The 27,333-nt window shown below is 41.7% G+C and overlaps 1 protein-coding gene across 1 annotated transcript in view; it reads left to right on the top strand.

Annotated features, from left to right (window-relative positions):
• LOC147733567 (aminopeptidase Ey-like) overlaps positions 1 to 27,333 on the top strand; it is a 538,593-nt gene that overhangs the window by 306,084 nt on the left and 205,176 nt on the right. Inside the window, exons 7-9 of the mRNA XM_086958155.1 lie at positions 3,566 to 3,709; positions 20,792 to 20,857; positions 24,433 to 24,498. Coding sequence (XP_086814281.1) covers positions 3,566 to 3,709; positions 20,792 to 20,857; positions 24,433 to 24,498 — 276 coding nt within the window. The remainder of the gene's footprint in view (positions 1 to 3,565; positions 3,710 to 20,791; positions 20,858 to 24,432; positions 24,499 to 27,333) is intronic.

Raw genomic sequence — 27,333 nt, 5'->3', positions numbered from 1 at the left:
ATGTTTGTTGAAATATTTGTCGGCCTGGTTCTGCCGAGGAGAAACGCACAGCCATAATTGAGCGCCAGGCACCCCCGCACTGAACCACTTTGTTGAAACCGGCAACAGACTGAAGGGGAATGCGGTGCTCCCGGGGACTGGACTCCGGTACTTGGCCCTCAGTCAACCCTTAAAGCTGGCTGACATCAAGGGGACTTGCAGCAAAATAAAGCAGAAGAAAATGCACACCCACTGGAGGGTTTTCAATAAACAGAACATTCGCTGGTTAACTACAGGTCCCATAAGGCTACTCAATAAGGAAGTGTTTCCAAATTGGGCGGAACCTTCGGAAGGAGGTAAATAAAAAAACATTGTGAACTCACCTGTGGCAAACTGACGATTGATCTGGAGCAGGCACACCTTGGAAGAAGTTTCAAGCCGAAACGAAACATGTTGGTGAAAATGACGTGTCCTCTGCTCTGCATGCAATAAATTAATGAAGGCAAGTTCGTGTGCGGCTTAATTATCCTTTGATGGGGATGTTTGTTGAAATATATATATATATATATATATATATATATATATATATATATATATATATATATATATATATATATATATATATATATATATATATTTCAACAAACATCCCCATCAAAGGATAATATATATATATATATATATATATATATATATATATATATATATATATATATATATATATATATATATATATATATATATATATATATATATATATATATATATATATACACAACACCCATGCAGGCAAAGAGTGACACATAAAATATGCGAAAAAGAAGCAGAGAACTCAGGGTAGTTCCCAAGTTTAGGTGGAAGTAGGCTCCTGTACAGAGATCCCCCAAATATATATATAGGGTCGGGCCCCCAGTAAAATGGAGCAGCTTCTTAGAATATTAACTGAGGGGGCATGACCCGCTGGAACAATGACACCAGCCAGTGGATTTCCAAGGCTATTTGGTGACCATCGTGACGAAAGGGAGATGAGAGAGGTGATCCCTCGCTTTGGCAGTACAGCATCTCAAGCAAGTGCCAAGCATGAGCAGCATCAACACGCACTTTGCATTTTACCTTAGCAGCATCCACCACAATATTTTGTGACATTTGTTTTTAAAAACGATATTCAGCTAATATTGAACTTTGCATTTTGCCACGTTTTTGAAAAATAGACAGGTGCATCCTGGGGTCTGTAGTTTGAGAAACAGGTCATGGGACCACTTGAAGTACGTAATACCACTCACCTGTGATCAAGCCAGCACATGTTGAAACGCGTAAGGTTATGGGTGGTTTGCTGCCACGCAGATGAACACATATCCAAGCTTGAGTAGAAGACGGTGTTGGGCTCAGACTATTTCTTTGGTAAAAGCCTCACAACAGGATTCTCCATTCCTGCCTGAGCCCACCCTACTGAGTGAAATCAGAACCTAACTTTAAAGTACTGGTAGCCCTTGAATTTTTATAGCATTTTAATGATATTTCATAACTATAACATTTTATTTTCTAAATGCAACCAGTAACTTTTGACAGTTATTGTGTAAGTGCATGAGTGTTTCAGTAAGTCTGTGAATGGGTATTAGTGTGTCTGTCAATGGGTCTGTCAGTGGGTATGTGAGTAGGTCTGTGAGTGAGTGCATGAGTCTCTCAGTTGGTCTGTGAGTGAGTGCATGAGTCTCTGAGTTGGTCTGTGAGTGAGCCCATGAGTCTAACTGGGTCTGTGAGTGAGGGCATGAGTTTCTTTGAAGGTATGTGAGTAGATGGATGAGTCTCTGAGTGGGTTAGTGTGTGGGTGCATGAGTGTCTGAGTGGGTCTATAATTAGTTGTGTGAGTCTCGGAGTAGGTTTGTGAGTGGGTAAGTGAGTGTCTGAGTAGATCTGTGAGTCAGTGTGTGAAGCACTGACTGGGTCTGTGAGTGATTTCATGAGTGTCTTTTAAGGTCTGTGACTGGATGAATGAGTCTCTGAGTGGGTGAGTGAATGGGTGCATCAGTGTCTCAGTGGGTCTGTGAATAGGCGAGAGTCTGTGAGTGGATGCATGAGTGTGTGAGTCAGTGAGTCTCTGAGTGGGTCTGTGAGTGTATGAGTCTCACCGTGGGTGAATAAGCACTTGAATAGATCTGTGAATAGGTGCATGAATGTCTGAGTGTGTCTGTGAGTGGGAGCATGAGGGCATGAGTGGATCTATCAGTTAGTGCAAGGTAAAAGAAAGTAAGGGGCACACATGAGCAAGTAGTACGCCACTCCAGGTCCCAAGATTAGAGGTTAATAGTTAGTAGATTAGTTAATAATTTTTTTCTTATGCATTAGTTGTGTTAGGTTTGTGCTCTTGATTTTTAGTAGAGATTACAGTCGGGATAGAATGATGGGAATGGATTTGAAAGGGGAAGTAGTGAGCTGTTTTTTTAAGGAGTGGTTGTGAGGGCCTGTTTTTTAAATGACGGTTAAAAAGGAGGAAAACGTTTGAGGAGGAGGTTTAGGGATTCAGAGTAGTCAGAGCGGTTTGGGGAGAGTCAGAGAGAGGAGGGATGGTACAAAGACTGAAAGGAGGATTTTATTTTATTGAGAAAAAAAACGTAACTTAACTTGTACATACACATATGCATGTGACAGTTGACATGGTTGAATTAGCTGGACACATTTCCTCTATATAAATGCCCATATGTGCATAGAAGTAGCAATATTCACATGGTCTGATGTGCACATTTATCTTGTGGTGAAGTATGTACATGTTTTGTGACTTTTTTAAAGTTTTAGTTTCAGGAAAAAACTCTTCTATATATGCACCTATATGTACATAGTAGAAGCAATTATGATATTGTCTGCTATACATAAAAAGAAGCATAGTTCAATGTATAATGGCAGGTATAGATTTTTTTCGGGGGATGGGGAAGGCTGTAGAGTGGGTGAATGAACACACCAAGCAGGGAGTAACTTGTTTGTATGGAGGCAGGTGTTGGTAGCAGGACTTCCCAGTGACTCCTTTGGTTCCATGATGCTCATCCTAGTGCGAGTAGAGACGGTGTGGTGTGCCATATCTGACATATAACTAAAGAAGGATAAAAGTAAATAACAAGGATGTTTTTCACCTAAGGGTTTTGAGTGACATCATAGACAATTCAGGATTAACTTTTGTTACCGCTCTGATGTCACTAATAACCCCTTTGTGAAAAAACATCTCCATTATTTACTATGACCCATCTATAATTCTTTATTTTTGACAAAAGTGGAAATTCTATGACAACAGAGGGCCATTTTTAATAAAGACGGCTTTCTCAACATCTGAAATTATAGCATTGTTCCCCAACACTTTACATGCTAAAGTAACCTCAGGATAAAATGATACTATACAAAACACCTAAAAATAAAGTCAATGTTTAAGTTCTAAATATTATTTCAGTATCTGAGTGCAAAATGAAAATCAGTGAAATAATCTTGAATGTATTTCCCTTAATAATTAGTATGTATGCTGTGGGGCACCAACAAACTTTAAATGTACCCACTACAGGTTACTTTTTATTACATGAATTTACCCCATTCCTCGTTACAGAAAGATCTGATTGTGCTCAATGACATCTACAGAGTGATGGGAGTTGATGCACTGGCTTCATCTCATCCATTATCATCAAAGGAGGAAGAGATCAATACATCAGCTGAGATCAGTGAACTCTTTGATTTGATCTCATACAGTAAGGTAATATATTTCTCTCCTACCTCCTCTGCCTTTTTCACTCCCACAGTAACCCTCTCAGAAGGTCCAGTGACCTAATATGTTTTCAGTTCATCAAAGAATTAGCTGCAGCGTGTTATTATAATGTGATTTTAATATCTCTCTCTCTTTCACTATTTGTCTAAGTAGTGGGTTGTTTTGGAAGTAATATCCAACAGGTTGACCATGGAATAAACGACTCAAAATGCTGAAAAATACATTGTAAGTCGTAATTTACATATCTAGGCATCTGCATGTAGAAAAAGAATCACTTGATTCCAACATAGAAGTCCCCTGTTGACTAAGACGAGCCGTATTGTAAATCCATTGTATTCTGTTTCACCACACATATAGATATAGATCATGGGTAATCAGATCAGGGCTGCATTGTTGGCGATAGGGTGGCAGTCGGGGTTTGGGGTTGGGATGGAGCAGGAGGGTTGGCGGTAAGGTGGATATAGGGGAAGAGAAGCACATACATCTAGTGTCTGAATTGCACAATGTGAAACCAGAATCTTGGGGATAATCTCGGCCTCTTCACTTATCAAAATTGTGTGATCCTAGTAAATTGTTTTATGTCACTTTCCTTCATTTTTCTTTATTTCCACATATGAGGACCTTGAAATACATGACTTGAGGATGTGTGCAGCACTAAGCAATCTCTTGTATTTGATTCAATAACAAATAATGTTGTTCAAGTATATTAGAAACCCATGCCACCCAAATTGAGCACATAAAAACTGAGTTCCCTCTTAGTTCACTATTGTCATTATTGTGGGGTGGGGAATGAATGTTTCTATCTTCATGTTTGAAAATGATCACTTAAAAGTGCACTGGTATAAACAGATGTACTAAGGTGAAACAGTTCTGCATGAGATTGACATATTCTTCTTGAATCTTTAACAGACTTGGTCATACTTTTACACTTTTGCTGCAAGATGTCTTTAAAATAGAAGATGGTGCAGAACACCCTACTTACTTCCTTTCTTTAACTTAAATTAGCCTTTACATGAATGCTTGCCTGCTTGTTTAACATCCTTTTAATGTTAGTGCTAAGTTGAGTAAACTGAAGCTCATTCCTTCTGTTGATGACGGGGCCTCATGAACAGGTCATGGGGGCCGCATGTAAAAGTACAGAGGGTGTATGCAGCCCCCAGGCCAAACTTTGAGTATCACTGATCTAGAGTAAGCCCAGGAAATCCTGAATTACAAATGAAAAGCAGAAGAGAGTGCAATATGCTTATTGAAATCCAATGTACTGATACATACAGTGAGTGTGCTGTGGGAAAGCAGAAGGTGTTGAGAGCCGCATTTAAATTACGTGCTCTCACTGGATTGGTACCAGCTAGAGGTGCTACCAACCAGGATTCTTTCTTTGGAAGGATCTATTCGAGATTTGGCAGTCGCTTTTGGGGTAGTAACAATACAGCAAAAGCCCCAGACATTAATGCTACTTGCTCTAGAGCTATTTTATGATTGCTATCTACCAATGGGATATATGTGAAACTCTTAAAATGCCTTGTTCAGCATTGCTGACATTTTTCAGATGAACATTTTTTAAAGTGTTCTACCCTCTTCCATGAACTTCTGTGCCATGAGGGCTTGGATACAAAAACTGCTGCTTGCTCATGTGGAAATGTGAGTTTTTCTTTCCACTGAGGACAGACGCTATTGACTAGTGGTGAGCAAACCTATCTCCCAACAAGCCAAAGATGCTTAGGATCTAAAAATTCCAGGAACTGGGCTAACCTGCTGACCAGTTCACAGAATCCCAGTAAAATGCCATGCTACTGAATGTATGATGATACTGTGGTTTGCATCAGTGTGCGGGAGCTACTGCCATTCCTTCCAAGCTCACTGAGTACACTGGGATGAATCGAAAATAAACCATCTTTGAATGGCAAAAGAATGTCCCTTTTCAACTAAGAGCCTTATTTTACTTGACAGGTCTCATGTGCAGACTAAGAGTTCCATATTTGCAGATGCCTGAAAAAAGGGAGCAGAACCTCTCATCTTCACAACTGTCTAAAAAGATGCATTCTGATTCAAAGTCTTTCAAATTCCCAAAACCTATTCGCAGCACCCCCTGAGAGGTTTTTTGACCTTCTGCAACCCTCATTTCATACAGTGTTTGACTTCTACACTCTAAGTCATGTGTAAATGTGGAGAAGTGTGGCTCAATGGTTAGAGCAGCAGACCCTGATGCAGAGGTCTGGCCGGGACCAGGGTTCAATTCCCGACGCGGCAGGGTCTTGGGCTCAATGTCCACGGACTCGATAATTCTCGCCTCAGTGCCTACTCTAATCATGGGTCCCCACTCTGCAACTCTGGGCAATAGCTTGCTTTATCTCCACAACGGCCCTAAAGCGCTGGGATGCCTGGTTTCACCTTGGGGGTGCCCAGTAGGGAGCATCTCACAGGGAAAGCCAGGACGGGTTCCACAGCGGTATACAGCGCCAAGATGCTTGTCAGGTGATAGTGCACTTTACAAGTATACATACATTTACAAGAGAACAGCAAATTAACCTGTGCTCACACTACTGGTAGCTTGGTACAGAGCAGTCAAGCTTAACTTAGAGGCAATGTATAAAGTATTTGTGCAACACTAGAAACAGTAACACAGTGAAAAACTTCACAAAAGGATCCCAGAAAAGATTTAGAACAATAGAGTAGATTTTGAGAAATGAAACAAGACCAAAATGACAAACATTCAATTAGTAGAACCGGAGAGATGCAATTTTAAAGTTTCAGTAAAAATAGTGCCAAAAAGTACAAAACTCCAACTGTTGATATCTGACTGGGAAAAATTCACAAATTCAGGCCGGCCGTGATAGAGTGCGAGCTGGCTACGGGATGCTACCTTAGGCCCACTGAACAAGAGTACATTAAATCCTGATTGCAGAGCGTTGCAAAGCCCCACATCAAGGATATGTCACGCAGCCGAGTCAATGCATTGGTTCTCAGAAGCTACGGAGCTGCAATGAGATGTCCTGTATTTATTGTTAAGGCTCCCATCAACAAGGGCTTGTAATGCGAAGTCCTGTACCGAGAATGACCTTGCAGCCAAGACGATGGTTTGGTTCAGAGGAGCTTCGAGGCTGCATGCAAGAACCTGCATCACCATCAAGAATGCCATTGACAAGAGATTTGTGATGAGAGGGCCTGCGTCTGGAATATGTCATGCAACGGTAGTTGTGATGTGGTCTGCAAGGGCAAAGTTTAGTCCTAACACACAGAAACACCAGCTTTTGATTGTGGTGCTCTACTTCAAATAATTTCTCATGCCAAACATATACGTAAAAAATAAGTTTTCTAAACTTTGATGGCCAACTACGAAACCTTTTGATTCTTTCTAAAACCACAACATATGGACATAGATTTTCTAAAATCACAATGCATGGGCATAGTCTGTTACAATCTGAATGTTACATTTAATTGGTCATCACTTAGTCTACCACTGTTTTTGTACAGATCACATTTGCGGACTTGGTTTGGGGTTGTTTACACTTGTTTGCATCCTGTGATCACTTTATGCACCACTAGTAGCATTTAATTTACATTTCCCGGGTACCTGTAGTAGCATATACTATAGACTTAGAATTAAAATAAATGTGCCAATTTCACCATGTTTAAAGGAGAGAGCACATTATCCCTGGTTAGCAGTGGCAGAGTATACAGAGGCCTAATGCCAACAAAAATAATTCAGACGACAGGAAAGGTGAAGTCAAAAAGTTTGGGGAACTAACATACCACGGATGTCAGGTCTAACTTTTGAAGTATTTGATGTAATGGTCTCTGGGATTCTCATCATCATCCATGTCAACTTACTATAAAATAGGGCCCAGCCCACCTTCCAATTTGTCATTAAAATCCCCCATCACAATAAAATATGGACAACCTGATACCATCTTGGCTATTTTGGGAATAATAGAGGTTAGAAGCCCTGTAAGACCAGTTATATGAGAGATATATTGCTCGACTACATTCAATATTATTGTAAAGCAGGATTTGACCATCTCACAGGAAACTAATACCACCTAGGAGTTATGGGGTCCTGTCGGAATGAATTAAATGTTGCATGACAGTTTATCTCGACACCTAAAACCCCCACATACTCTCAAAGCGGGTGACCCCTTTCTGCATCTTTTTCGGGACTGTTACATAGCTGTCAAGTTTCCCAGGTCAATGGGTGATTAGTTAGGCTAAGCTCATTTAATTTATTTGAATTCAGGGACTTCTTGTATTATTTAAATCAGTTTAGAATCATTACTTCAAGACTCAGAAGTCTAAAAATAAAAACAGCACCGGACTACTAGTTGCAATGGAATGGCGATACTTGAGAGCTACGATGTAAGAAGAGATATAACCATTGTCATGAATGGGGACAGAAGAAGAGGCATTGCATGTATAAAGATGCCCCGCAGGACGAGTGAAGGAGTTGGAGACCTCTTTCTTTTTATTTATTATTTTTATTGTTTCCACCAGAGAATACAGCATATACCAATTACATATTGATCCAAATAGAAAGTGGAATATAAATATAACAGTAAGAATGATAGTCAATTACTACTTTACATGACATATTAAGATACATTTAAATAAATTGTAGTACAAATATCTTGGAACAGCCGAATAAAATGAAAAAACAGGGTAAAAGCAGTGAGGAGTTTCATCATTAGTCTAGATGTATAAAGCTAAAACGATAAATGCAATGAGGGTTAGATGCAAATTGGCCCTGCCTATTGAGGTCAACTGCAAAAGTCGAGTGTTACAATATAATAAAAATGTGCAATATAATATATGAACGTATCCTCTAAACCTATCATCAAATTCAGTGGCTCTGTAACTTCTAAATAGCATTGAGAGATGTCTCCCCGATGGGCCCTGCTACCCTTTGGGAATCTGAGGAGAATCAATCCCTATTCTCCATCCCCCAGTAATCCTGGTGGACATTGGGGCCAAGATCTTACTGCCCCACTTCTTAGATAGACTACCCTTGCAGTTATGTAAAGCTCTTTCATAGTTATATAGACTCAATAGGCGAGCAAGCCAAGCATAATAAGTAGAGAGGCCTGAATCTCTCTATTTTGTTGCTGTCAGCAGCTGAGCTACTGCAACCGAAAGTAAAATACAATATATGTGTGCACACTCCAATTGATCTTTATTATTGTACCCCAGAAGCATCATAAGTGGGCTACTGCTAATTTCCCAACCAAACACCTCTCACCCAAAAACTCAATTTCTTTCTTTAAAGGGTGCAATTTTTCAACAGCTGTGAAACATATGTACCACTTTAACTGGACCTTCTCCACACCTGGGACAATTATCATTTTCTCTTTTCCCCCACCTGATTAATTTTACCATTGTAAAATAAAGTTTAAAGATATATGGATCCATATCTTCTTCCCCTAACTCTCTAGTCCAATTAGATTCTACTTTCTCTAGGTCATCCAAGGTATAGTCTAGCAGAATTTTATAGATATACTTTACAATCCTACAGTCCTTTTAAGCAATGACTTCTAGGAGAGGGATTTTATCTAAGGAGAGTACTTCACCCCTGAGTTGCTTAAAAATATATTTCACTTGCACATATTTGAAATAAGACCTGACTTCTATTCAATAGAAGTTCTTTAGCACTAAAAATGTTGCCAGGTGTTCTGTTGAACAATTATCACCAATTTTAATTATACCGGCTTGCTCTCATTGCCTTGCCATCACATCATAGAAAAAGGCAATAAAGAAATTAAATGAATGAAATCGGATTTCTATAGCGTGTTTCTACCCTGAGGCATCGTATGGCTTAGGACCGAAAGAGAGGCGATCACCACAAGGGTGTATACTAGTGATATCTTGGTAGCTTCCTCAGTTTGCAAATCTCACATCATACACTCCAAGCCGCTCATAAGCACTTAAAACGTGTTTTTTGTAGTAGCTGGGCTCCAGTTGTCGAAGTAGAACACCCCATTCAACACTTCCAATGGCCAGCTCATATATAGACTGAGGAGCACCGGCAAGTTCCTGATCGTCTATTTTACCCAGTGTAGGCAAAACTCTCATCTGTTGAAGCATCGTATACCAATAGTAAAGTACCAGGTTGGGGATCGGTCATCTGCCCCGTTCCTGGGGAAGGATTCAAATTTTTAGTGACTGTCATATTTTCCTATATTGCCATATAAAATTAGACTAGCTTCCTAAAAATAGTACTCGAGAGGGAAAGATGGAAACAAATAAAGTACCTTAAGGAATACGGCCATTTCAAGGACATTATATCTGCCAATTATAGATAGATGCAGCCTATTCATACGTCTTAGGTCAGGACTAATTTTAGATATTAGAGGGTTCATATTAATTGGCCCGATGGAATCCACATTTGAGTTTATCCTAATCCCAAGCGATATCGCTGTATTAGTCCTACGGAGATCCTGGAAAGCAATATTCTCCTTATTCAAGAGATACCCAGACTTCCTCCCATACTCCCCTGCCAGACTTTCTACTTGTACGATGGCACTCTGTGGATACGGGGGTCAGTTTAGCTACATCATCAGCATACACCAGCACCTTCGTATAGTAACCGCTGACAGAGACTGGTTTCATTGTCTGGCTTTGAAGAATTTGTCTAACAAATGGATCGATATATAGGGCAAAAAGAACAGGGGAGCAGGAACACCCCTGACTTGTTCCTCTAGCAACCTCTATCCTTTCGGATTCACTAGCCATCATTTGTATCCTGGCACACGGAATGTGATACATTGCTTTGGTAGCGGTGATAAGGCATGTCCCAAACCCATTATGTCTCAAAATTCCCCATAGGTACTGCCATGAAAAGAGATCAAAAGCTTTTTGGGCATTCAGGAGGATCATAGCCATCTGGTCCACTGTAAATGATGCTATGTCAAGTAAAGTTATAGCAGGTCTTGAGGCACAACTAATGCTTTACTGGGGAGTAATCCCACTTAAGATCATTTGCCTCCCCTACTGACTTTCTCAGCACTCTGCATGCTGTTACCACTGAGTCCACTCTACTAGTGTACAGTAAACTTTCATTCTCACTTGATTCAGTGCTTGACCCTGATCCATTTGCTGATCAAGTCTCATCCGACAGAGAAAAAACAGTAATTTGTCTCATGGCCATGCTTATTAACCTCCTTCTCCAACCCCATAGAATATGCCAATGACTGCCGGCTGTTCCAAGACCCTGATATGCCTGAGTAATAGTTGAGGGGGGCTGTCCATCTCCTTTTCTGCTGCAACATGTCCCTTTTAGATTTTTATCCAAGATACCCATTTGTTGATCTGTAATAGCCTCCAGGGCTTGCTTTTGAACTCAAGCAGTATCTCTTGCTGTGTATTTCAAGCTGCAATCTGCACAACCCATAAAAGGCAACAAACTGACAGTGGTAATTACCTTATCGACATTGATTGGTGCGGAGGTGGTTCTACTCCTCCGGTGGGGCGTGTTACCTTGGTAGATACAGGGAGTGGCTCTTTATCTGGAAGAAATAGCTCACTGTATCCAGGTCCTTTGTCATCGTCTTGCTGGCATCGTTCGAATCGCTCCCTGTGGTGGATCCACGCAATAGCTCCAGAACAGTTGAGCCTGGTGGGCACTGCTAGAGCGCAGTCCCAGCCTTCCCCTTTCTTTCCCCGAGGTCTCTATCCAGGTTACCACTTGCAACCGTCACCAGGGTTCACACGATGCAGAGGCCGACGTGGTCTCTGCTCCTGAAACCTCAGCTGTTGAAGCAAACTACAAACTTGGGGGCATATTATCAAGGCTTATATCGACGCTTTTTCAGCACATAGCTCCAAAAAAGCAGCGATTTTATTGTCGCTTAATTAACAAGGACACGCTAACAAGCATTAGCGCATGTTTCCTTTCTCCTTTGCATGTCATCGATCAATTTCGCTAATGACATGCAAAGTAGGCGTTCCTCTCCTACACCTCATTGAATCCCTCGCAAACACAACATCACCCTATTATCAATGCGGGCCGGACCTGCAAAGCGATAATAAAAGCCACGCTAACAGCGGTTATCGCTGGAACTTAACACCTGCTAAAAATGTGACTTATCTATCTCTTCAATGGAAGATGGATTGTTATGTTAAGCCCACACTTGAGTATCACCAAGCATTACACATATCACAGGTTTTGGATCGCAGGAATCAGCCTGCTACCGCTGGTTTTTCCCGCTATTGCTGGATTTTACTTCGCCTGTGAGCAACGCGTTGTTAATATGCACTTATCAGAGCGAGAAAATCCAGCGATATGTGGTGATAAAAAAAATATAATAATAATAATAATAATAATAATGATCTTTATTCGGTTTTTACAGTTTGAAAAAGCCATAAAAGATAACATGATATTAAAAACATTCGTTTAAAAGCAGTTACATTTAAGTTTTAAGATATTACGAAGAGTAAGAGGGTAGTAAATTACAGGTTTACAAATTATTTCTATGTCTCATAATACATTTTAAAAAGTTTAGTACGTGGTATACTGTACATTCAGAGTCCAAAAGTTGAAGTGATAACATCGCTGGGCGACACTGCCTATAGCCCCATTTTTTTAATAAAGGGATAAGCCATGTCTTTCGATGTGGGTGATAGAACTTACAGAAAAGTACTGTATGGATGGTGGACTGGGGAGAATGATCGTCACAAGGGCACAGGATCATTTGGGTGCTCCAATTGTTTTTATCAGGGAAAGTCACCAGTCTGAAAAATAGGTTCAGTCTGAACCTTGTTAGGAGCATCTTTTCGTAGTTGGAAATCTCCAGTGTGAGATATGGCTGAATTTTCAAAGTCTGCTGAATCAAAATTGCGTGGATGGCAGATTTTTTTGCGGCCATCGTTACTAGTCTCAGGGAGTCTAGGTGGCTCAGTGCTATTTGTTTTAGATCATTTTTTGAAATTTCACTCATTAGTTCTGGGTTGTTATAGTATTTCTCGATCCCTAGATCATAGAGGAAGTTTCTAATGTATGTGAGCCAGGGTATTTTTTTTGCGTTGTCCAACTCCATGATATCTCGAAGAATATTTTTTGTCAGGTTATTTTCTTCGGATAACCAGACTCTTCTCCAAAGCATTAGAGGTTGGATTTTAATCAGGTCTTCAATGAAGGGGATTCCCAATTCAATGTGCGAGGCATAGATGGAAGTGCCTCGTGGTGTTGCTAGGAGGAATCGCGTAAAGATGTTTTCCTCTTTTTGAATGGGGTTGGTGTTAATATGCCCCCAAATCCCAGCACCGTATAATGCAATGGATTGGCACTTTGCGGCATATATTTGAAGCAGTTCGACTTGGGGTTTTTTCCCTAGTCTGTTTGAAAATTTCATAAGTGCCATGATCGCTCTTTTGAAAAGATGTCTCCTGGCCTCTACCGCCGGTTTCCAACTTAGGGCGTCATCTATCATGATGCCCAAATAGGGGTATTGTGAGGTTCTTTCGATTCTTTGTTTTTTCAGAAAAATGGTTTTTGCCTGTTTTTTTGCGCCGCCTGCCACCATAACAAAGGTTTTTTTTACATTTATGTGCAGGTCCAGGGCGGCCATGAAATCTGCGTATTTGGTCAGTAGTTTCTGTAGTTCAATTGGGGTCCGGGCTAAAATGACGGCGTCGTCCGCGTAGAGCAGGGCGGGGATCAGGCGATCTTTTGCTTTTGGGAGGTCTCTTCCCCCCGTCAAACATACACTCTTCGAGACCATTGGTGTATAATGAAAATAGAAAGGGGGCCAGGACACAGCCTTGCCTCACTCCCCGCTCTACCCCAAACGGTGCCGTCAGTTCTCCTCTTGTACCAAACCTCACTCTCGCTGTGGCCCCGCTATAGAGTTCCCTTAGATAGTCCAAAAGGGGGGGGTCGACCCCCATCTTACTCAGCAGCGACCAGAGCTTGGAGTGTGAGACACAGTCGAATGCGGATGACAAATCCACATATGTCATGAAGATTGTTCCTGTTTTTGCGAGGATATACTTAGATGTAAGCAAGGAGAGGTTCAATACTTGGTCAATAGTTCCAAAGCCTTCCCTGAAGCCGAACTGTAGGTCAGAGAGAATGTTTTCGTCCGCTGCCCACTGTTGCAATTTGCCAAGGAGGACTCTGCCGACCACTTTACCCAGGGAGTCAAGAAGGGAGATTGGGCGATAACACTTAACGTCTTGCCTGTCCCCCTTCTTGAAAATGGGGACCATTATTGATGATGACCATGAGTCCAACAATCCGAGTTCCATGGTTGCAATGCAAACTCTCGTAATTATTGGGGTCCAAAGGTCGGGAAGAAATTTGAATAAATCAACAGGGACCCCATCGGGACCAGGAGCTTTTCCAGGCCTACTTAGGGATAAAGCTTTTTCGAAATCTTGTAGATCGACTTCCAAAGAGATAGGGAAGGTGGCTGGTTTGTGTGCAGCCTGATGCAAATCACAGTTAGATGTAGATTGGAAGATTTTCGAAAAATGACTCGTCCATGTGATCTCGTCAATGGCCACGTCTATTTTTGGTCCGCTGGGATCTGTTAATGAGGGGGATTTGACTATTTTCCAGAAAGCCTGGGAATCCTTCGCGAGTGCACTCTCGTGTAGTGCTTTCCAAAGGGATATTTTTAGTTCTTTTTTCCTCGTCTTTCTGGCAATAGTATATTCTCTTCTGAGGCCTTGGATCTTTGTTGTATCTCTATTAGTTTCTCCGAGGGCTTTCCTCAAGTTGGTTTGTGCTTTTGTGCAATCTCTGTTGAACCAGCCTGTGGTCTTTTGCTTATTTTGATTATGAGGTCTGGTTAACAGGTTTTTGACATATTCTATAATGATGTTAAAATTTTCTAAGATTTGATTCGCCTCCGCTTGGGGATCAAGACAGATCATGATGTATTTGTAGGCGAGAGTGACAAGTCTCTTCGTAAGAATATTAGGGTCCACTTTACTCCATTTAATGGTGAAGCCATTTGTCTTGTGCAACTCGAGCCTATTCTGTGATAGGGTGTTGGCTATTGTTACCATCAGAGGGTTCGAGTGAAATAGTTGGAGACTAAGGCTGAGGGCGGAGTGGTCACTGAGGCAGTTTTCCAAGATTTTAAATGTTCCAACTCGCGATTTTAAAGCTTCTGTAATTAATATATAGTCCACGGTGGTCTCATGGCCCCTTCCTCTTTATGTTGGCTCAAATTTATTGATAGATTGTTGAACAGGGTTCAAAACATGGAGATCCAAGTCTGATAATATTTTGTTCATAGCAGACCCCACTCCTGAGTGGGTAAAGTGAGTTAAAGGGATGTCTGACTCGTCTACTATTCCACAGACATCAATGTTCGGGCAGGGATGCAGATTGAAGTCACCACCCCAAATTACATAGGAAGAGTCCGCTTTCTGTTTATGGTGGGTATGTTCTGTTAACTTGTCTTGAATTTGGTCAAGAATGATCAGAAATTTGTCGGAGTCCAGGTTGTTATATATGTTTACTATTGTTAAGCGAGTTTTTTTCCCTACAGAGAGCGTAAGAATCTGAAAGTTCGGGAAAAGGTCTGTCTTGATGATCTTTGTGTCTACCATAGTGTTGGCCATGTAGATTACCAGACCCCCCTTCGGTCTACCTGAGACACTCGGAAGAGCGGGAGAATTAAAAGTTCTATATCCCACTAGATGGAGGGCAGCTATTGCCCATGTTTCTTGAATGGAGATGATTTGATAGTCATTCAAAAAGACTGCTGCCGAACCATCCTCAATCTTGTTGCGGAGTCCAGCGACATTCCAGAAAATCATGGAAAGCTGGGTGGGTTCAAGCTGCTGTGCGACATTGTAATTGTGTGGTATGGATTGGGTAGGCACCAGGTTTGGGTGTGAAAGAGCTATTGTGGTTGATAAGGGCTCCGGTGTTTTAGATGTTTGTCAATCGACCATTTCCAGGCCACTGAACCTGTTCGCGGTCGGGAAGCCTAGCCAGTGTTGCTCGTTGCTGGTGCCTTCATAGTTGGGACCGAAAGATTGGTAAGGTTGGTAAGGTGGTCCCTCCCATTGCTCCCGGTTTCCAAATCTATTTTGAGGACCCACGATCTGCCATGGGACTTCTCTCTGCTGGTAATTCGGATTAGCTGGATACCGAAAGTTAATGGGTTCGGTAAGTCGCGTTACAGGATTTGGAGCGGCAGGTTCAAGCTCCCATGGTTGCAGGATAGGCTTCCTCCACATGTTATCAAAACTACGTTGGTAGTTGCTGTTATTAAACCTTTTCGGGTAAAAGTAAGACAGGGGTCTTGTGACAATCCCCCCGGAAGAATTGTTACGTTCCCATGAACAAATGTAGTCGGCTATATTGGGATCCTCGAACGTAATGACTATACAGTCTCCTCGGATTGTTTTTTTCCTATAACCTACCCACGATGTCCTGGATACTGAGGCGATTTTACTTTTCCAAGGTGGCGGGACGGGGCGATTGGTATTCAACCAAAACTGGACCTTGTTCTTTAATGACCAGTTTGGTTCTGTCCCTTCACCTGTAAGTTCGGGGACCCCCGTCATAACTACCACGTAAGGGGTGGCCTCAGGTGGTAAATTAAAGGTGGGCACTTGTTCGCTTGTCGATCTCGGGGCATTTTTTGTTTGAGGTGGTTTAGGGTTTGTTGGTGCGGGTGTTTTAGGTGCTGGTGTTTTGGGAACGGGATTTTTAGTGGAGGTAGGATTTATAGTGAGTAATGGTTGGGGGCTAGCTTGCGAGGGGATGACCAAAGGCATGGAGGTCGCCTTCTTATGATTGGTAGGATTTGTCGGAGGGATCGATGTGGTTTGTTTTTTAGACTGTGGGAGAGGTATAGTTACAGTTTTCTTGGGAACAGTGTGTTCTGGGTTTGCAGCGGGCTTGGTATGAAGTTGTGGGGATGTGAATTTTAAGGAGCCGCTGATTTTTACTAGGTGCCTCTCTATGTTACTGAGTCTAGTTTCTAGTGGGCGTATGTGGGAATTTAAAAGAAACGCTATCTCTGTAATTATTTTTGCTGTTTCTCGATGTCTTCCTATATGTTCTGAGGTTAGTGAGTCTGGCATTAACAAATCGCAGGGATCACGCGGAACATGATGGATTGTTACCACGTTATTAGTTGGAGGGGCGGGGTAATTGGTTGCGATTGGGGCATTTGTGTCAAGAGACAACATTGGATGCTTAGGTGTTATGGTGTTTATAGTATGGTCCGATGTGTTTTTAGTATTCCGTTTTTTTACTGCCCCCTCCCGCTTGCCTCTCAATTGTCTGGTTTCTTCGGGTGTGGGGTCTGGAAAAATGTCGGGGGTGTTCTCAAGATCAGTTTCTGAGAGGGATACGGATATTTGTGAAGCTGACAAATCGACGTTGTTGGGTAGACTAAGTCTATTTGTCGTCGTCGCCGTTTGCGTTGTAGCTGGGTTTACTTCCGGGGTTTTTGCTGTTGCAAGTAATCCCATTGATGAGCGACGTGCAATTGCCAGTTCCGTAGAAACTCTGCCCTCGATTAAGCTTATACTCTGATCTATAAAAGTATTCGCTTTGGCCAGAAAGTCTTCCATTGGACCTAGTAATTGATCACCTATGCCATTCTTTTTAGATTTCTTTTTCTGCCTGGTGGATCTCGTGTTCATTTTACAAAGGTTGTACACCTGGGGTCGGTGATAATTTGACCAGATAATGAGGGACTCAGGTTATTTGTTTGCAGATACCTGTATTAAGAGAGGCCGAGAGGTAGACGTTAGGGTGGTGGGCCGGACCGGACTCTTCCGTACTCTAACGGCCTCAAACGGCCCTGTCTTTGCCCAGTCTTAGCCCGGGCTGCGTCCCGCGCTGCGGGAGTTAGTTGTCTTTATGTAGTAAGCTTCGCGAGAGCAGGGGGCGGGCCAGCAGGGAGAGCGGACCGGAAGCTCTTCCTTGGTCTCGCAGGGACTTCTGGGAATTGAAGTCCCCGCACGCTCGCAGCCCTGCTGGTGTCTCGCGCCCCTTACCGCCTTGCCGCTGTTGGTCCTTGCGTGTCCTCCAGGAAGGCTGCTGGCGCTGTCACAGAGCAGCGATGCGGCACCCGCGGAGCGGGTGCGGCGAGGAGTGGGCAGGAGACCTCGTGTGCCGATGTGCCAAGTGCCCTGGTGCACTTGAAGGCTTCGTCTCGCAGGGTCAGTGTCCTCCGTTCAGAATACTGGAAAGTAAGTGTCCCGCTGATGGCGGGAACGGGAACGCTTTTTAAACAACTTTGATGGGCGGGGGGCGGGCCAGCAGGGAGAGCGGACCGGAAGCTCTTCCTTGGTCTCGCAGGGACTTCTGGGAATTGAAGTCCCCGCACGCTCGCAGCCCTGCTGGTGTCTCGCGCCCCTTACCGCCTTGCCGCTGTTGGTCCTTGCGTGTCCTCCAGGAAGGCTGCTGGCGCTGTCACAGAGCAGCGATGCGGCACCCGCGGAGCGGGTGCGGCGAGGAGTGGGCAGGAGACCTCGTGTGCCGATGTGCCAAGTGCCCTGGTGCACTTGAAGGCTTCGTCTCGCAGGGTCAGTGTCCTCCGTTCTGAATACTGGAAAGTAAGTGTCCCGCTGATGGCGGGAACGGGAACGCTTTTTAAACAACTTTGATGGGCGGGGGGCGGGCCAGCAGGGAGAGCGGACCGGAAGCTCTTCCTTGGTCTCGCAGGGACTTCTGGGAATTGAAGTCCCCGCACGCTCGCAGCCCTGCTGGTGTCTCGCGCCCCTTACCGCCTTGCCGCTGTTGGTCCTTGCGTGTCCTCCAGGAAGGCTGCTGGCGCTGTCACAGAGCAGCGATGCGGCACCCGCGGAGCGGGTGCGGCGAGGAGTGGGCAGGAGACCTCGTGTGCCGATGTGCCAAGTGCCCTGGTGCACTTGAAGGCTTCGTCTCGCAGGGTCAGTGTCCTCCGTTCAGAATACTTCATGACAGGCTCTTCTTTCCTCTCGTCCACGTTGAGCCGAACACCCGCTACAAGGCCACGAACCAAGCACCCGAAGCCTCCATCCTCCCTGTGGCGCCGCAGTTCGCCCCGAACTCTGCTCCTGAAACCTCAGCTGTTGAAGCAAACTACAAACTTGGGGGCATATTATCAAGGCTTATATCGACGCTTTTTCAGCACATAGCTCCAAAAAAGCAGCGATTTTATTGTCGCTTAATTAACAAGGACACGCTAACAAGCATTAGCGCATGTTTCCTTTCTCCTTTGCATGTCATCGATCAATTTTGCTAATGACATGCAAAGTAGGCGTTCCTCTCCTACACCTCATTGAATCCCTCGCAAACACAACATCACCCTATTATCAATGCGGGCCGGACCTGCAAAGCGATAATAAAAGCCACGCTAACAGCGGTTATCGCTGGAACTTAACACCTGCTAAAAATTTGACTTATCTATCTCTTCAATGGAAGATGGATTGTTATGTTAAGCCCACACTTGAGTATCACCAAGCATTACACATATCACAGGTTTTGGATCGCAGGAATCAGCCTGCTACCACTGGTTTTTCCCGCTATTGCTGGATTTTACTTCGCCTGTGAGCAACGCGTTGTTAATATGCACTTATCAGAGCGAGAAAATCCAGCGATATGTGGTGATAAAAAAAATATGTGCTCGCCTCGGTTTGTGATAATTATCGCAGTATCTTGATAATATGCCCCTTGAAGATAAGAAACTAGTAACATGGATAGGGCGCACAGAATATAAAGTTTTGCACAAAGACAACGATCATAAGGTGCGTTCCACTGTGTGAACATATATGATTTAACGTTTTACACATTTTCACAAAGTTCTCCACAAAACACGCAGAAACAAAGCTCTACCACTTTGTCAACCTTTATTATTTAAAACCTGTCAATAAAAGGAATTGCAATTCGGGAACGGAAATAAACAAGATCATTCATGACAGCTTGGCACACATACTCAAAACCTTTGCACGAGCAGCAGAATTCTCTAGTAAAATATATATTTACTGCTATATAAAGCCAATGTATTTCTGATCTCAACATAGTGACATGAAAACCAGTTGAGCTGGAGAGGTAAATCAGTGAGTGTGTGTGGGCGGGGGAGACCGATTAATCAAAAGAGTCATTCATTGGGATTAAACAGCAGGCCAGATTATTTAACAAATGTAAACCTGGAGCCACAAATTTATTTCGGAAGATGCAGAATCACATATTTTTGGAATTCACAACGTTTTTTTAATACTCTTGAAAAGCAGAGACAGTTGCAGCTTTCCACAGTGCTTCTTTAAATATTTTGTAAATTCTCATGTGAAAGTTTCTCGCATGAGTACCATTGCACTTTATAGCTTTTCCTCCAAGGGGAAATATTTTTCCTTCTGGTGAAACCTCTGTACCAAATACTCCCACTATTTTTAGGGCTGTCCCATTCTTGTCCCCCCTCTCAAAGACGACTTTCATATGCCTTTGTCAAGAGTAGATCTATTATCTTTTCTAGGCTAGAAATGGGCTGACAAAATATTTGCGGCCACCCACAAATAAGTACTTTTTTATTGATATTCTTATTATTAACTTTACATACTTGCAGTGGATTACAAAGCACAATTTGCAATTGGGTGGGAGAAACGCGCATTTTACAGATACATTGATCAGGAATCGATTCACATGACTCGATACATAGTCTCTCCTGCAAGATAATATCAAACATATAGATACAAAAAAAGCAGATACTCGAGTGGACCCGACAATGCGACTCGCAAATAAGTACTTCTGTACATGTTCCCACACTTTCAGGAGCACTTCTGCTCCAGAACATCCACTCCCCATCCCTTGAAGAAAAGCTACGCACACTAATATCTTCTAGTGAATAGTTATTTTTATGAGAGTAAAACCAATTTTTTTAATAACCTTATGTTGCTTCACACTCATAAAAAGGCTATGCCCACATGCAAGCGGAATTCACATGCGGAAATATCTACGTGAATGGGACTCAGAAAGTCTGAATATATAGAAATTATGATAATTTCTCTAGCAGAGTGGAAATCATGGATTGTGGTTTCCATCTCATAAAACACGCTTACAATTATTTTATGAATGCACATGTTCAACTAATAAACATCCTCGTTCAACTCTATTTTATTTTGATATAGGGTGCTGCCGTCATTCGGATGTTGTCAGAATTCTTAACAGAGCCAGTGTTTGTACAAGGTCTACGTGTAAGTATGTTTCAACCCTATTTTATGCAAACATACATAGCAAAAATAATGATTGTGCTACAGTTTTCTTTTGTATGAGTATGATTTTGCTGCATTCATCACAAAATACTCATCTGCTTCATAATTTTCGGACTTTAACAAAAGTAGATATTTTAAGCTCGAATTGATCAAAAGTTAGTTTTAAATAAATCCTGACACTTGGATGTAAATGCTCACCCTATACTTTGCAGAAATTAAGATGGTCAGCATTGTTACTGTTCTTTTCAGCCATTCAAAGAGATACTGGGGTTGCCCAGGTATTGTAAGCATCCCTTTTATGATATGAGGGAAAGTTTTTTGTCTGCAGCATGAAATGAATACCTGAGTGTGTAAGGGAATCAGCTTTCACAAACACACTGATTTTATAAATCAGGTGGTTTGTGACCAAAAAACCCTTTTTCAAATGTACGAATCCTGTTTATTGATTTGGAAAAGCTTTTTTGAATTATTAAATGTTTTTGGGAAACAATACTGTATGGCTATTTTGAAAGTACGTGTTAAGGGCAGTCCTTCAAAAACAAATTCCTTATGGTATGTACTAACCTTTTGTAACCGGAATCTGGTTGCAAAACATTAATATTTTACTGACACCTCAAAGGAGATGATAACCCATTTGCGAATAAGAAGGGGTCGCAGGATGGAGACCCCTCCCCTTTTGTGAATGATATAAAATATTTTTGAAGAGTACACAGTAGTCCATGGATCCACTACTTACTCCCAATAAACATTTGTGAAAATGAACTGCATAAAAATATTGCTGAATTTAGAAGCAATCATGTACATGGTGGTCTGCTGACTCCAGCGGGCCACTATCCCTGTGATGGCTAGCAATCAGAGTGGATCTCAGTTTGTGGCCTACCACATTAATAATAATAACGTAGGTTGAAAAATGACCCGCTACGATTTGGTATTTTGTGATCCAATCTATTTGAACATTCGCAAAATACCAATGCAGTTGGTAAAAGTTGGTAGGCAAATTGCACCTACTTTTACCAAATAGATTGCATGCATATCTGGCCCCTAAACCTGAAATCTTAAATGCAAGTCCAACATGATGGACAGAATGATTACTTCTTTTTCGTGAGACTAAAACATTTTGCATCACAAAGCTTCTCAAAGCTGCACTTTTGGTAAAAGGACACTAAGGGCAAGGAGATCAGCCGTTCTGTGGTTGAAAATCCTGTGATTTGCAGAAGTCTTTGTGATTCAGAAAAGGCTTTTGGAATTTCCAAAGGTGTTTTGTGTCTCATTCAGAATCACAACGAGCAAAGGGTGTGAAAGTGCCCCCCCCATAACTCCGATTTGGTATGAGATTAGGGGTGGGTGGAACTTGCAAAGTTTTATTCCATGAAACTACGCAGAGTTAAAGAAAAACCCAGCAGTATTCTGCGGAATTCCTCCAATGGGAGGACAATATGCAGCTCATGTTGCAATTTAGGACTGGTAGCAAGAGCAGCACTGAAAATCCACGTGAACACCACCATCCATGTGCAAGAGCTTGCGGCCAGTTGAGTAGATTTTGCTGCCGCTCGAGTAGAAAATATAATTGTGCGGTAAGCAAATCGTTTTGAGAAGCTGTCCTCTACTGTGACCATCAAGACTACCCACCTTAGATAACCACAGTTGTGGTCAGAGGGCTGCCATTTGAGTTACAAAATTGCGGTGGAGCTGCCAAATCTCGTTTGCCAGTTTACATAATTTGGAGCCTTGCATGAGAAAAATGTGGCCATGCAGTGATTGGTTGAATTTGGTTAGAAGTCTGTGTTAAGGAGTATGTGATGTGGCCATAACACTGCAGGGGGAAAAGAATACTGTGGGTGGAACAGAATATTTCGCCCACTCCTACATGAGGTGTATCAATGGTTTGCAACTACAAAATTGCAATTGTGGTGACAAACCACTGAAATTTTGCTGACTGCTGGAAGGAGGATATAACAGATTCACAAAGGGAAAAGTGCCCCTTTTAGGAATCATGGGAAGACCACTGCCTGCTCCCCAGGATGCCTTTTCAAACAGGATTCTTTTCGTTTTTAAGATAGCACTGGTCTTTTTAAGAAACAGGCTGTTTTTTTAAGTTCCTTGTTTGGGAATGTAAACAAGAGGATAGTGGTCTACTGTTCCTTGCAGACCACAGCTCTTTGTAGCCAATCTCAAGGAATTGCAAAAAGCGACCTGCTGAATTATTTTTGTTTAGCAGGTCAAGCTGCAATCCTCTGTGAGTGCAGATTTTGCAAAGCAACCTATTGGTACTCAGATGACACTGCAAAATCTGAGATAGGTCGCAAAAAGTAGGTGCACAATCCTCAACCACTTTTTGAGACCTTTCCTAATCAGGCTTCCAGAGTGTAAAAGAATCAACCATGTGCTGCATCTCTTTTTACAGACCCAGGTAGTAGATCATTAACCCCTTGTGTGTTTCAGAGAGCTGTCCGACGTCACAGTGGGCGTGTGCTGACGACGGCCTGGGGCCGTCCGAATCCCACCCACTCAATAAAACCTCAGCACAGCGCGAGCATTCGTACCCCGCAGAAGGTGTTAAGTAGCTCCATATAGATGATAAATATGAAATGCACTACACTGTTCTGCAGAGTCAGTTTTAATTAATACATCCTTTAAATGTTGGTGAATTTTAGGCCTGGGCAAAGTTTAAATTATGCTGTAGTCATTTAGGGAATTTTATGTTGTGTATATTATGTGCTATTCCCAAAATTAGCCCATCATGCCTCATCATGTAATTATGCACAATATTAGCAACATTTCACAGAGAGCTTGCCGGTATAAATTAAATGACTCGAACACAAGTGGCTGCTGAATGCGCCACTTGTATTGTTTGTACTATTGTTTAGCTACGAAATGTGTCCTTACACAAATATTGATACATGGAAGTATCCTGCTGTTAACTGCTGCACTAAATGAATGATTTTTATTCTGCAAAATTCTGCATGATTTTATATGATTTTCCAGAGAATGGGCATCATTGCACAAAAAACAAATTAGGTACTTTTCACCCATCCCATGTTAATTAGGCTATCTTTGAAACACAATTCAGGCAACCCACCTGCACAATCTGATCATCCAATGCTACATAATTCCAGTGGACCTGCTGAAGTCATAGGTCCCTGCTTATATTTACACCACAAATAGGATTTTAGGTAATATCTTCCACAAATTGAAGACAAAAAATGTATGCAATTTTGATTTGTGCACTGCCACATCAGGTGAAATCGTGCAATTAAGCTACACAATATGGCAGTCGTGCAATTTTGGATAGTGATCAAATTGGCCATCTGCTAATTAACACTTACTAAATACTGGTCATTCATAGGTGCACAGTTTGCATCTCTGGGCAGGTATCAGGCTACCTAAAGTATACAGCATGAAACTGGTATAGCGCGATATACCATGTATACATCAAAGTTCCAGTATTGATTTATCGCTGTTGCAAAAAACGTCAATAATATTCTATGGAAAAGTAATTGGCTCAAGGGTCAGAAATGGCTGTAATGTAATTTTTTGTTCTTTTTATTTTTTCGCAGTCCTATCTTCGAGCATTTGCATATAACAACACCATTTATGATGATCTATGGGTCCATTTGCAAGCGGTAGGTATGCGAAACGTCTGCAAAAATGTTTGCAAATCCACATAGGTTGATTTAAAGAAAAGATTGACTAGGTGGTCAAATAGAGGTAATCAGAAACACTTTCTTTCTTCATGCGAAGATTCTCAAAAGGAGCACTTGATATCCATATGTTTTTGATTTCTCATAATTGTGCTTCATATCACCATTGGACCGTTTTTCTTTTACAAACATAGGTTCTGCATGAGTTTAAGTACACGTTGCAGTATTAAAATCTATCAAGCTTTTTTGGATTGACACTTCACTCATCAATCACATCTTGCTTCATCACAGGGTGGAAGGTGTCCTGATAGCCATTACATTCAAACGCCCCTTTCCGTATGTGGTAATTATATAGTGTGAATCTAATAGAAAGGCAGAAGATCACCACAAAGGGCCAAAGTAAAAAAACATAGAGATCATGTGATGGGGCAGTTTGTATCTAACAGTAAACGTGAACTGTTACTGCATCATGATTTAGTGGCCTTTGCAAAGATGAGTCTTCAGCTTGTTCTTAAATCAGAGTTGATATGGTGGAGTTCAGATCAATAAAGTGATGTCATTCCAGATCCTAGATGCGTAGATGGAGATGGATTCTTGCATAGGTTTTTTTTTCTTTCTTGCACTTCTTCATCCCCAATCTGATGGTGTGCTGCCAATGGATGTCAAAGGAGCACCAGGAAATGGTAAGCTAGTAAGCCAGGCAATCGGGGATGTGTGTTGTGATTGCTTTGTAGACAAGACAGGGGGTTTTGAATATGGGGCTGAGTTCGGCCTGTCTTGAGGGTTTCAGGAAAGATTCCTGGAGTGAGAGGGCATTGAGGATAGTGAGCCGTGGTGAGAGAGCATCCCCAAAAAGGGGGATGAGTGTTACACATCATCTTCATAGGTAGTGGCCTGTCTTGAATATTGTGCGAGCTCTGGCCTGTCTTTTGGACTTTAGAGAAGAATCCTAGTGTGAGGCATTGACTATGGTGAGTAGTGGTGAGAGAGCTTCTCCAAAAGGGGGATGACGGTACCACATCATGTTTGTAGATGGTGTCTTTGAGGGAGTTGAGGATATCAGTAAAGTCTTTGAAAGATAGGAGTGTGGGGGTGCCAGAAAATCAATAAAACTTTATTTGTTTTTTTACAACCATAAAAGTATACAGTTACAGCATATTATTCAAATAAAAATTAGCAAGTCAGTATCATAGAATATGTAGTACATCTTCTGCAAGCCTATAAAACACATTTTCTTTAAAATAGGAGATAAATATCATCTTAAAATTGGTTAAAACAAACTATTCCATTTTTTGAGGCACGTAGATCTTCAGGTATGTCATGCACAATACTTCTATCCTTGAATAACTCATTCTCCTGATAGCCTAAAAGATCAAAAGTCATCATTCCCACTAAGAGGTTTACAGCTTGCATCCTGTTTTTAGTGTCATATTTCTTTAAAGATCAGACCTAAAATCTATCTTTGTATATCTAAAATCTTCAAGCAATCTAATAAAATATGTAAAATATCACAGGTAGTACCTAAAGTGCAGGTGCATTTTCCATTGCAGTCTACCATTACATTTTTAACCCCTTTATTTGCATAACAAGGGTTTATCCCAATTCGCAATCTTAGCACTTCACGCCGTAACAGCAGCTAGGTAATCTGTCTACGTAAGGGGGATGTAAATCATTTTTCCATGTCTATGCCATATGGGAAACTGAGCTTTTCTCTGCGAGGTTCTCCTGATTGTGTATTCGAGAAACTTCAATTCCCAATGTCCTAAGCCCTTTCTTATCTTATCTATCTTTAGATGGAGGTACTGAAGGTACAACTTTAGCTTTAACACACCATACGCTTCGATTATTGAGGCTCTAATCTCTTTTGCCCAGGTCAACTCACTGTTGGCAATTTCATTTTTACACCACTGTGAGAGTTTTTGGTCCTCACCTGATCTTAAACGCTGCCAGAAATTTAGTAAATAACAAAAGCACATTGTCCCTAGAGAAAACATTTGAACAATACTAATCATTTATAATACTGTCATATACATGAACATTTAATCTGAATGACCACAGGGAATAAATGTAAATATACCTGAATGTATCAAAACGGTATATTATATAATGTTTTAAATTCCACTTGGAGTATTATCAACAAATTGATGTCTGGCATCAAACATACTACCAAAAAAAGTCATAAATCATTTGACAGAAGTATATAAAGCACCTTTCGCATGAATATATGGATAAACAAAAGAACCATATTAATATGAATTAAACAAAACATATACTCAAATTTAACATCCAGTGTATTTGACAAATATGCAAAACGATTCTGGGCGCCGACGTTCCGATCCCCCGTTGATCTAACAGATCCTTGGGACCATCTCCAGGACGAAAAGGTTGCAAATATACATCTAATGTAATGAAAAACAATAATACATGTCATCCCTATGCCTCAATGAGGTTTAAGTAGTCTGCTCAGCACATAAAGAAAACAAAAGTGCACTGATGACACTAGTGTCCGCTAAACCATATAAATATTGTGTTGCCCAACTAGAAACCACATGTGTATTGATGTGAGAGAAAAGATAAGAAGCCTGTGACTGAACACCAAAGCCAAGAAACTAAAAAACTAAACCACTCATAGAGGCACTACATCACTTTAACGCTTTTTGGTAGAGTGCGTCTTAATGAGCTACAAAAAGTCTAAAAAACCTTCTAATGCCTAATCACTAACCAATAACCAATAGTACTCACATGTCTCGTAAATCAGACATCATAGAATCTGTGGATCAAGAAAACGCAGCTGACAGTAGAGTTATACAGAGAAGA

Source organism: Lissotriton vulgaris, chromosome 2_1 (assembly GCF_964263255.1).
Source record: "Lissotriton vulgaris chromosome 2_1, aLisVul1.2, whole genome shotgun sequence".
Taxonomy (NCBI): domain Eukaryota; kingdom Metazoa; phylum Chordata; class Amphibia; order Caudata; family Salamandridae; genus Lissotriton; species Lissotriton vulgaris.
Note: the sequence above shows the minus strand (reverse complement) of the source record. Positions and strands in the feature narration are given on the sequence as shown.